Source organism: Camelina sativa, chromosome 10, assembly GCF_000633955.1.
Source record: "Camelina sativa cultivar DH55 chromosome 10, Cs, whole genome shotgun sequence".
NCBI classification, from domain to species: domain Eukaryota; kingdom Viridiplantae; phylum Streptophyta; class Magnoliopsida; order Brassicales; family Brassicaceae; genus Camelina; species Camelina sativa.
Window position 1 is genome coordinate 24802384 of NC_025694.1, and position 12881 is coordinate 24815264.

The 12881-nt window shown below is 41.2% G+C and overlaps 1 protein-coding gene across 1 annotated transcript; it reads right to left on the reverse strand.

The window, feature by feature from the left end:
* On the reverse strand, nucleotides 235-1451 carry LOC104719837 (F-box protein At5g49610-like). The gene has a single exon (XM_010437820.2). It carries the CDS (start codon nucleotides 1415-1417, stop codon nucleotides 320-322), a length of 1098 nt encoding a protein of 365 aa, XP_010436122.1. The 5' UTR covers nucleotides 1418-1451; the 3' UTR covers nucleotides 235-319.

Sequence of the window (12881 nt, forward strand, 5' to 3'; positions counted from 1 at the left end):
AACTGAATGATGTCGTTGGGTAAATACTTGCACTTTGTGCTAAATTATTTGTCTTGGAATTTAAGGTATTTGAATTTTTTTTTTTTAAAACAAAAAAAAATCTTAAAATTGCCACGCATCCATGGTAGTTGTTTTACAAATGTATTTAACTTACCCAAGATATATTTTAGAGAGTTGAGGATATGGAAAAAGAGATTTAAATAACAATATAATAACAAAAAACAAATACTTCTACAAGAGTGTTATCTTCCAATTTTCTTCATATATATTCCTTATTCTCGAATCTCGATCATCTACAAATATACTTATACTCCTTTTTTTATTCAACGTCATCTTTATGCAAACAAACTCTCTCGAAGTTTGAGTAGAAAGGGAGGTAATAGTAGAAATCTGGTATCGTATACAAATAACGATAGTTGTCGTTACTCATGTTGTAGAGACCGAGCTTACCACTGGCCGCCCTTGATATGGTGTCATTACTTGGGAGCCATATAGGTTCTTCATTGGAGATATCATCCTCTAACGCTTTGATTTTCACATCTTTAAATCTTACCCACGATGTTCCAAAACTCTTCTCCAAAACCCATATATTGGATCCTTCTCGCCATCTCGAATGGATCACACCTAGCTTCCCTTCGTAGCTGACCAAGAGGAGACAGTCATCGTCTACTAGTTCGTCCGGAACTGGGAAGGTAGACCAAGTTTCCGTTCGCATGCAGAACCGCATCACGTTGTTCTTCTCCGTCAACCAATGCAAGCAACCGTAGGCCGATACCGGTTGCATTCGAAGAAAAAACCCGGAAAATTTCAAGTTACTCAGTCGGTTCCATGCGTCCGAATCGGAATCATAAACTTCACAAGAGAGTTTAAAATCACCATCCCTACTCACTCTAATGATCTTACACCGAAACGGGTTAGAGGATACCACCATTAAACCGGTTGCGACAGTGTGAAACCGAGTCTCCGGGTTTGGTATTAACCGGTACTGTTTTGTAGCCGGTTTACAAACGATGTAACCTGGTATTCTTCCCCACAAATTATCATCTTTGATACAGAGCAAAATGCCATGATGTGTATCACATGCTTTGATATCTGCATTATTGAGAAAGCGAGGAAGCAATGCCAGACTGATTCGGTTTTTTTCTTTACTACCGAAAGCAGAGACAAAACTGGAGTGATACCAATAATAGGGCGCAAACTTTTTGTTCCGGACCTCTCGGTAAAGAAATATATAGCCGAAGAAAGAGTTGGTTCTATGGAGATTACGATTGATAAAACTCAACTCGTAACTTCGTTTGTTGCACTCTTTGTTCAGTAGACGAAACTTTGCCATCTCCGTTGCAGGACAATAAGACATGATCTCTAGCATCACGTCTTCGTTCATCATCGTTGTCGGAGAATTATTCATCATCGCCATTGTGTAGAGGAATAATTATTCTGATTAGATCAAATAAAAAAAGTTTTTTTTTTCGAATATGAAATGTTTGATGATTAATCCCCTACTTATAGTGAAAAGGATACCTTAATTTGTCAAGAATAATTAATTATAAGCAACTTAATAGAGGTTATCTATTGGAGATTGTTTACTATATACATATCTCCATTTTGTGATTTATATATTATTACTAAAAGTTATGTTGGTTTCCTTTTAAACCGATGCATCTCTTATATTAATAAGGTTTCCTTAAAAAGAAATAGAAAAAATGTGATATCTGTAATTATCAATTACTCTAATGGGGATTATTGGTTTGAGATTTGAATAGAGTTTTAAAGATTTTAAATGTTTAGGTAGAATTTGTTGTTATTAGATCAAGATTTTGTTAAACTCTGTTAAGGTTTAATGTAATAAGTTTGTGATTTGTAAAGAGTCATTTAAAATCTTAACAAATTTGGGTTATTAGATTCAGACTTTTATAAAGTCATTAAAAGTTTTATGTTATTCAATTAAAACAAAAAAATCTAGGATTGTTAATGAGTTTAATTATTATGTTATTGGTTCATAAGTTTAGACACTTTCTTTACTAAACAAAGTCATGAAAAATGTCATAAAAATACATGTATTATTTGGAGGACTTTACAAGATTTTAGAAAGAGCAATTGTCATGGATACCATGATTTTAAGTTTTTGGGTCAAAAAGACCACAAATCCCAACAATTTCTAGTTCTAACATTTTTCTTTTAAACAATTTGACAAAATTATCCTCACATCAAAACACCCATCTTTGCTTCATCTATTCACCCACCGTTTCACGATCTCTTCACTTCACCGTACGTTAAACTAGCCTTGCGTGCGTCCTCCTCGCCTCACCGCACGTTCTCCTTGCCTCCCCTTGCCTCGCCTCGCCTTGCCTCGCTCACCGTGCACTCTCCTCGCCTCGCCTTGCTTCGCCGTTTTGCGTTTTAACTGTGATAACAGATCTCAACAGCGGTTACAACGATCTCATATCATGATGTGTCTTATTTAAATTTGCACAATATGAGATCTTTGTGTCCGCTTCAGATTTTGTACTCTCAGATGGCTCGAGCCTCCTATTGAACATAGAAAACGACACCGTATAGGCTGGTTATCCTTCGTCATATTTGAAATCGGGTCGGTGATCGCAGATTCAAGCTTTTGTTGAGTTTGCTGGGACTCAGATTGGAGTTGTGTTTCCGAATGTAAAACAATCTCGGTATCGTTAGATGGAAGTATCAAAGCTATTCAAGAGGTGAATTTTTTTCTCAATGTCATTAATCTTAATTTTTGAGATCCCTTTCTCGTAAGTCTTGAAATTTTGAATCTAATTCCTTGATTTATGGCTCAATACTGATAAGGGGGCGGAAGCTAGAAGAGATGGTGGTGCTCTGTTTTGAAGGTGACAAAACAGAGTAAGCGATGGAAGAAGAAGAGAAGCAGCAGAACGGGGATTATGAGAGGGGTAGGGTCGATGTCGAACCAAGGGGTTTGCTATCGACTAGCTTGCAAGTCCTCCTTGCAAGGCTTTGACAAAACAAAGCTCTTTTGGGTAGTTAAGACTACCTCTTTTTTTGGTTTTTATTGATGCAAAATATGAATGAATATGCAATGCTGCTACGATCTCTATTTATAGAGTCTCAGGAAAAACTCAAATAAAACCCTAAACCTAGCAGCTAATCGTTTAAGATAAACCGACAATGCAAGAAAGCCCAAAACAAAATAAACTAAACCGACGTGACTTGATGGGTACGCAAGTTGACGACGAGGCCCATCAAAGAAGAGAGAGGCGCTGCATCAGGTCCTTCCAGGTGGAGAAGGTGATAACATGATTTTCACCTAGGGTATCAATTCCCTATGCAGTTGTAGTACAAAGGGTTATCAATCCAAATGGTTGTTATGCTAGCAGATAGGATGCAATCAAAAACAAGCAAGTCAAGCCAAGCAATAATGGGGTTTTGTCTAACAATCCTAAAATAATAAAAGAAAAGAATATAAACAAGGAACCACACGACCTAATCACTCGATGCAAGCATTCGAGTACAGGGTCGGGTGGGGTGATCGAGTTAACAAAGAAGGTATGAACAACTCGAGGTGTTACTCGAAGCAGGTGATCGTTTACCTGTTCGGGTAAGGGATCGAGTGATGAATAAAAATGCAAACAATTAAAATACAAAAGCTTTTAAAGATGGGGTAATCGACTCCTAAGTGTTCCTGACCAATACATATGTCTTACATGCCTCAATCAAATATTTCCTAGACAATGAATCTCTAAAACCTTGTTAAAACATTCTCGTGATAGAAACAATCAACCTTGATCACCCCCTACCCAATTCTCGTTGGAGAAACATGACCAAGCAGGAAATAAAAACCGATTCATTATTGTCAATAAACCCCTTACTCATCTAATCTCTTAGGCTAAGTGAGTAAATCTCTAGCATTGATTGATTCAAGCATTTCATCTACACCTCTTAGTGGTAAAACACCTTAGATCTAATCTCACCCTCTCTATTTGTTGATAGCATTAAGAACACCGACCTAGAAGAGAATCTATAAAACATATACAATCAAACTAAGAAATCCTAAGCGATCAAGAACACAAAATCATCTATCCCATCCCTAGAAACTTTACTACACTACTCGGAAATCATTGCAAAAGACATAGAAACAAAGATAAACGAAAATTGCATTGTATTGAAAGATAGAGTAGAGAATAAAGAGTACAAAGTAGAAATCTAAAGAAATAGCAAAAAGATATAAAATAAATCCTAACAAAAGTGGAAAAGAGTTTGAGTCGCTCTAGATCTCTCTCAGAAGCTCTCGCTCTCTGGTTTGAGGGTCTGCGGCGTGCTAGTTTGCGAGGAAGAAAAGGGGGGATTTATAAATGGAAACCCCTTTGACCTAGCTTCCCAGTCCTGTCCGAGGGTCTACTCGATGGGGTGCACGAGGATGAGGTTGGGTTACTCCTCGGGTAGATCTTCGGGTTGTTCTTCCTGTTCTTGGATCCTCCTCGATCGTGTTGGGGTTCAGACTGTTCTTCCAGCTCGATGGCTCCTTCGGGTACATGCTCAAATGTATCCTTGTTTCTCCCCATTTTAGGCTCTAAAGCACCTGTTTTCATCCAAAGTATGGAAATGCAAGAATGCAACACCCTAAATGGCTTAAAAGTGAATTTCTACAGTTAATGACCTAAAAATGCTAAGGTAATGGTATAAACAATGCAAAATATGGACAAAAAAGGATGCTAAAAATATGTAAATTAGAGAGTTATCAGAAGGATTCGCCCTCGAATCCAGGTGGTCATTTTCCCCACGATACAGAGATAAATGCTTCACGTTGAACACATTGGACGTACGCATATGCGACGGAAGGAGAACACGGTAAGCATTTGCATTTATACGTTCCACAACCTTGGCATGACCTATCTTCCGCGATGACAGTTTGTTGTATTCCTTGAGAGGTAAGCGCTCTATAGTAAGATAAACCCACACCAAATCTCCCGGGGCAAACTCCAAAGCACGACGCTTAATGTCAGCTGCAGCTTTATACTTGCTCGATGATTCCTCTAGACACAACTTTGCTTGTTTGTGTACGTCTTGAAGATCTTCAATGAAGTCGATGGCCTGACCATGAAAACGAGACTGATCTGGTAACGTGGTAAGGTCCAAAGGACCACGGGGAACAAAACCATAGACTACTCGAAATGGACTAAATCCAAGACTGCGGTTGAACGCATGATTATGTGCGTATTCGGCCTGACAAAGCTTAGCATCCCAACTCTTGATATTATCACCCACAAGACAGCGTAAGAGATTACCAAGAGCACGGTTAGTAACTTCCGTTTGACCATCCTTCTGTGGATGATAAGCCGTACTCATGTCTAAACTGGTATACAAGTGCTTCCACAAAGAACACCAAAAACGGCTCAAGAACCACGTGTCACGATCAGACACAAAGGATTGAGGCAAGCCATGAAGAAGATAAATCTCTCGAAAGAATAGGGTCGCCACATTAAGCGCATCTGTCGTCTTCTTGCATGGAACAAAGTGAGCCATTTTTGAAAAACAATCAACAACCAAAAAGATAGAATCATTATCGCGTTGAGTACGAGGCAAACCCAAGACAAAATCCATGCTAACATCAGTCCATGGGTTTGTAGGCACGGGTAAAGGGAGATACAACCCGACGTTCGAAGCTCCACCCTTCGCCTGCTGACAAATCCGACAACGCTCGACATATCGTTCTACATCACGACAAAGAGAAGGCCAAAAATAAGACAAAGAGATGAGCTGAAGTGTCTGGTCCCATCCGACATGACCCTCAGAATGGAGCTCACGTATGATCTGAAGTCGCAAACTGCATTCGGGAACACAAATACGGAGACCCTTGAAAAGAAAGCCATCATGAAGAAAATAATCATCTGTCAACCCATTCTCCACGTCATCATAAACAGAGGCAAAAAAAGGATCAGTCTTATATAAATCCGCAAAGGCAGCAAAACCAGGAACCAAAGTGTGCACGGATGTTAGCAACGTGTGACGGAGGCTTAATGCATCAGCAACACGGTTCGTTTTTTCCGATTGATGCCGTATCGAAAAAGTAAACTGCTGCAAGAATGCAATCCAAGAGGCATGACGAACAGATAATTTGGCTTGGCTATCGAGATGACGCAATGCATCATGGTCAGTAAAAAGAACAAAGTCTCGGTGCACCAAATAATGTCGCCAATGTTTTATAGCTTGCACAATCGCATAGAATTCAACATCATAAGTACTGTACCGTGTTCGAGAACCCGAGAGTTTTTCACTAAAGAAAGTTTTAGGAAGTCCTTGTTGGCTGAGAACAGCTCCAATGCCCAACTTGGATGCGTCACAATGAAGTTCAAACGTTAGCTCAAAATCAGGTAGTACAAGGATTGGTGCGGTCGTAAGCTTCATTTTGATCAACTCAAACGCAGATGTAGCCTCACTTGTCCAATTAAACCGGCCCTCCTTCATACAGTCACTGATAGGAGCGACAATGGAACTAAAATGAGGAACAAACCGGCGGTAGAAGGAAGCTAGACCGTGGAAAGTGCGCATGTCCGTGACCGTCCGAGGCAACGGCCATGACCGAATGGCTTCTACTTTGGCCAAGTCAACTGATAAGCCCTTGTCTGAGATGACATATCCCAAAAAATTAACTGTGGTAGACCCAAACTCACACTTTTGCCGTGCAGCAAACAACTTTTCTCGCCGTAAGACGGCAAGAACCTCTCGCAGGTGAGTCATCAAAATAAACCACCACGAACTTGCCTATTCACCCGCATGAAGGTGATAGGTGCATTGGACAATCCAAACGGCATAACCAACCACTCGAATAACCCTTCACGTGTTTTTTAAGCTGTTTTCCACTCATCTCCAGGGCGGATGCAGATTTGGTGATAACCACTTTTCAAATTAATTTTGGAAAACAATGAGGCTTTACCAATCTGGTCGAGCAGGTTATCTAACCGTGGAATAGGGAAATGATATCGTACCATAATTTTGTTAATGGCATGACTGTCGACACACATACGCCATGACCCATCTTTCTTGGGTATTAGTAATGCTGGAACTGCACACAGACTGAGACTCTCACGGATATGACCTTTACGGAGTAGGTCTTCAACTTGGCGACGAAGCACTTCGTGTTCTTGAGGGCTCATTCTGTAATGCGGCCTGTTGGGGAGTGCGGAACCCGGAGCGAGGTTGATTTGATGTTGGATATCACGGAGAGCAGGCAAGCCGAGGGGGAGGTCGTCAGGAAATACCTCACTGAAATCACGAAGAATCATGTCAAACGATGAAGAGACGTCTGCGGATAAGCAAGGAACAGTAAATTGTGTGGCAAGCAAGGCCAAAGCAAAGCCTTCAAGTCGAAGTTCCTTCAGAAAATCTGTGTGAAAACAAAGAAATGCATGACCAGACTTGCGTATAGGAGCCGGAACCTGCGGCAGTGGTGAAGGCAACCGGTCACAGAGAAGTGGAGGCAGGGCGCTTGGAGGTGATAAATGTGGCTCTTGTGATGGCAAAAGGACTATATTATGCGTTTCCCAAATAAATTGGTATGTGTTCTTCACACCATCATGAATAATCTTACGATCATATTCCCAAGGTCGGCCTAAAATAAGATGACAAATGTCCATGGAGGCGACATCAAAATACATACGGTCTTTGTAAAACTCACCAATGGAGAAGGGAACAAACGACCGCTGAGAGATTTAAACACCAACACCATCTTGGAACCATTTCATCGAGTAAGGAGTGGGATGATCCTCCAAAGGCAGTCCAAGCTTATGCACCGCAACTTCAGCAATGACATTGCGGCAGCTACCAGAATCAATTACGAAGGTGAAAATGCGTCCAAGGATTGTACAGGTAGAACGGAAAATATTTTTCCGTAGCCAATACTCTTCACGTTGTTGAGGGGTCAAACATACATGATGAGATACCAAGGAACGCCCCACATCCCCTTGTGTGAGATGGACATGGTCGTTGTGTTGGTCAATAGCGTCTTCATCTGAGTCGTGTGATGTTCATAAGCTAGGAGACCTTGCCGAGTTTGATTCGGACAGGCCGTTTGTCAATGACTTGGTTCTCCACATGAGAAGCAACGCAATGTGTTCCTCACCAAACGTCGCAAGGCTTGTTCTTCGTTTGGACCACGCAACTCTGGCTTTCTAGGTTCACCCCCGTCACGTGAAGCGTTATTGATCGGGGATGTTTGTTGCTCAGTCACACGCCCTCGTGAGTTAGAGCCACTCCATGCAACGTTTCTTGTCTGCTGTTAAAAAGATGCTACGCGTCGGTGAGCTTCGGCCACAGTGGTTGGATCAAACTGAGCGAGCGAGTTTTGCAATTGAGAACGTAATCCTCCAATAAAACTTGAAACAAGCTGCATCTGACTATCGGCGACCTCGTTACGAGTTAAGAGTAAGTAAAACTCTTCAGCGTATTCATCAACAGAACGTGATCCTTGTCATAAGTTTTGCAATTTGTTGTACATAGTTCGGTCATAGTTATGCGGAAGGAAGGCGTCTTTGAGTTTCTTCTTAAGCTTCTCCCATGAGTGGATCGGGTCTCTTCTCGTACGAACATGAGTTGACTTTGTTTGACTCCACCATGACCTCGAAACTTTGTTGCTACGAGAGAAACTTTGCGCTCTTCCGGGACTCCTTTAAAGTCAAGTATTTCTTCGACAGAAACGATCCAATCTAACAAAGAATCACCACGCACTCCACCATGAAATTCTGGGATGTCAACACGGAAGCTTGATCCCCAACGTGTGTCTTGAGGCCATTCATGTTGACGAACATTTCCCAGCTCAAGTCGTGGTGGTCCGTTATGAAAAACGTCGAGCTGATGTTGTCCTTGGGGTTGTTCAGCGACAACAGCTGCCGCAGGGGGTCCTCTGTTTCCAAGGTGTTGAATGCTAGTTTGATTCAACTCGGCCAAAGAGTTTTGCATCATCGTTTGGAAACCTGTTTGCGATGCCAAGAGAGCATCATGAAACTCAACCAAATTGATGGTTAGTGGTTCTGGTTTGGGAGGCATGATTGGGATAATAATTCAACGCCAGGAACGACGAGAATCTGATACCAACTGATAAGGGGGCGGAAGCTAGAAGAGATGGTGGTACTCTGTTTTGAAGGTGACAAAACAGAGTAAGCGATGGAAGAAGAAGAGAAGCAGCAGAACGGGGATTATGAGAGGGGTAGGGTCAATGTCGAACCAAGGGGACTACCTTGGCAGTGAGACTCTTAATAACATTTGTATTCACGGATCTAACAACACGGACAGAAAGATCATACTCTTGACTATGATTGCTGTTACTCGCTGCAAGGTTTTCGATCAAAAGGTTTGCTTCAGCGGTAGTGTTAGTAGAAAAATCTCCTCTGCTGGGAGTATCGAGTGTCATCTGGTACTTCTGGTCAATTCCTCCATAGAAGATGTTCATAAGATTCTCTTGTGAAAAGCCATGATGAGGACAGTCCCTCATATACTCCTTGAATCTCTCCCACGCTTCACAAAAAGACTCTGTACCACCTTGTGAGAAGGTAGTGATCTTGCTCCTTAACATAGCGATCGTGACTTAGTGTAGAAGTGATTCAGGAAGGCTGCTCTATACTGCTCCCAAGTGGTAAGTGATCCTCGGTCCAAGAGATTTAGCCATCTCAAAGCCTTATCTCCTAAAGAGAATTGGAACAAAGTCAGCATGAGGTAATCATATGGAACTCCATTAGACCTCGTCGTACTAGCCAATCTCTCAAAAGCTTCAATATGGTCCAGAGGGCTCTCTGATGCTAATCCATTAAACACACGATTCTAGACCAAATTGATCAGGCTATGCTTGATCTCATAAGCTTGTCTCGCAGGAGCATGGTGGTTGAATCGCAGATCGATTCCCAAATAGCCTGTTGTGAGCATCTTCGTCCCTCAAGGTGGCTCGCCTTGCTGGCGGATTTGGTTCAGCTTCGTTTCGCACATGCTGGTTCTGCCTATGCTGCTGTTGAACGATAACAACTTGAGGATTGGGTGGACGAACCTCTCATTCTTCTCCGTCGGCCATAACGTTGATCTGGGCTCTTGCTTTGCGGTTTTCGCGTTCAAGCTGTGCTAACTCCTTGTTTCGCAGGTTACACAAATCAGTAGGCTTGTGGCTTCTTGTTTGCATGCACTTGAAACGAAAGAGGAAGAACGCAAGAACAAGTCAGTAAAAAAAGTAAAATAAACCTTAGACTAAACGTGAATCTAAAATTTCAAAGGCAACGTTTTGGTCCTCGGCAACAGCGCCAAATTGATCAAGAGGTCAATTTAAAACCCAAAGCACACTCAACCACGATCTAGTGGTGTCGTCGTAGCACTTTAGGGTCGAATCCACAGAGACCAAGCGATGCACTATGAAATTATATAGATCAAGTTAAGCTAAGGCAATGAGAAAGATTGTAATTCAAGTAACCGAACAAAACAGAAAATAAATAAGAGTTTGTAAAATCAAGAGAAAGCATTGGGCGCAGGGAATCAGTTAGGGGTTATGATCACGAAATTAGATGATGGGTTGGGATAGCATTAGGTATCGTTCTTGAACTCAAATCTTGAATGTAAAACTAACCTACTGTCGCAGCATTAGTTATCTATGCAGGGAATGAATAAACTCTAAACCGTCGTTTGAATCTAAACAATCCTAGCAAGCAATAAGTTCTAGTTTGATTATGTTCACAAGGTGCCTTAACTTCAACCTTCGTTGGCTAAGGATCACCTTGCTCACCTATGTTCATTCAAGCAATTCAACAACACTTTTGATGCCTAGATGAATTAAACCTATGATCATAAACTAGGTAGCTAATCTAGTTTAAGCAATAAGATCAACAATAGGTGAAGAACACAATAGATCAATCCCAAATCTAACAACCTAAGTTAGCAAATCATAAAACCCCTTTCTGAAACCCGAAACCCAACAGAGAAACTACTTAATCATCGAACAATAGCAATCACAAATCAAATATGAAGAAAACATGTTTGAATTGCAAAGAGAAATAAAAGGGTTCAAAATCCTTCTCCAAAGGGTTAGAAAGGATAAGAGATCTTCTCCCAAGCTTACAAGTGCTCAAAGGCTGCGTAGAATAAAACTTGTCTTTCTAGAGGTCAAGCCTCATGCTTAAATAATAAAATAAAACCCTAAAAGTCGGTTTAAAACGAAAAAGGAAAACTTGAGTCGGGTACAGGACTGGTAGATCCCGAATGTGGATCAGCCGATCCTGGATGCTTTTTCTGTGTTTGCTCCATCTGCTTGCTAGTCCGATCAGTCTTCACCAAATTGGCTTCAGATGCTTGTTTTCATCCCCAAAACACTCAGTTTCCTTCCAAAGTAGCCTAGAACCTGTACAGACTCACAAAAGGCTAAAAAGACTCTAAAAGCACACTTGGACCTAACAAAAGACTCAAAATAAGTGTAAAAACTATGGTTAAAATCCTATAAAGTGCAGACACATCAATTCCCCCGGACTTGAATCTTTGCTTGTCCTCAAGCAAGAACAGATAAAAACTCAGGAACAGAGAAAAGGTTTGAAAGTGGAAACACACAAATTCTTGGGAACCTCTTCTTTACACTCTTCATCACATCAAATCAAGAACTACTTTTTGTACTCTGCCCATGATTAGGACCAACACTCCCTACTCTGAACTCCACAGCCTTAGAGAACCTTTAGTCTCCCCATCGTTGTCTCTCTACGTCAGATTAGTTAAAAAGGTGCGGTCTTACCATGGGAGTATCGATCATTGAACTTCATTGACTCCTTCAACCTTTTATTGCCCAAGACTTCCTTCATATGCTCCCTTTCCTCTCTCTTTTCTCACTTCCAAAGGATTGATTTCTCCCTAATTTTCTAGGGTATCATTGTATTTTTTTTTATCAATCCTTTGCCTTTTTCTTTTGGACAGGTTTCCATGAATTCCGAAGGATGCACGGGTTTACGCACACCCCTTGGCTCACTTCTTGTATTACCTATATCCTTTTATTCCTTTTTTTTTTACTGAGTACTGAAGGGAAGAGAGAGGGGAAGCATACTTTGCGAGGAGATGCATGTCTTGTGAGGCTTGAAGGGAGGAGTCTTGTCTGATGTATACCAAGCCCCAAGGTAAGAAGTTAAATCCGGTTAGGTCTTGTCAAAGCTAGAGACAACTTATGGTTCAACTTAGTATCCTCCTTGGCGAGTGTCTTTTGGGGCGTGTTGAGACTGCTCATTTTCATTCCAAGCTTAATTCCAAATCAGAGGTACAAAAGTAATCATAAGAGTGTTAGCTCAAAGCAAAAGATTCCTAGAAATGATCATAGTTTCCCGATTTTTTTTTTTTTTTTATGAAGACTCGATAAAATCACTCAAATGAAACAAGACCAAAAGAGAAACAACCAAAGAAAACAAAGTTAGTAACTTGGAAACATCCCTCCCCCGGACTTACTTCACACCGTCACGGTGTGAAAGTAAATCAAGAAAAAGGTATCTCCGACAAAGAAAATAAGAAAAATGAAAAAGAAAAAGTAAGGACAAGAAACAAAAAACCGGTGATCTCGCATCAGGTGTTGGAGTGGTGTTGGGAAGGGTGGGGACGGATCAGTCTCAGGGTGGTATCGACCGATCTGCAACATTTTTGAACTTGGAGATACCCGCAGAAAACCATCGGGATCGATCGATCTGTAAGGAGGATCGATCGATCCGAAGCTCCTGGAACAAAAATGTTTTTCGCATCTTCTGCGTTTGGAACCTGTTCCTGAAAACACTTAACACCGGACGTGATTTCACCGTAATAAATCCTAACAAACAAAACCAAAATCCTAAGACAAATAAAAATAAAAAATAAAAGGGTAAGTCAGCCCAAACCCCATGGGTTGCCTCCCATAAACGCTTGTT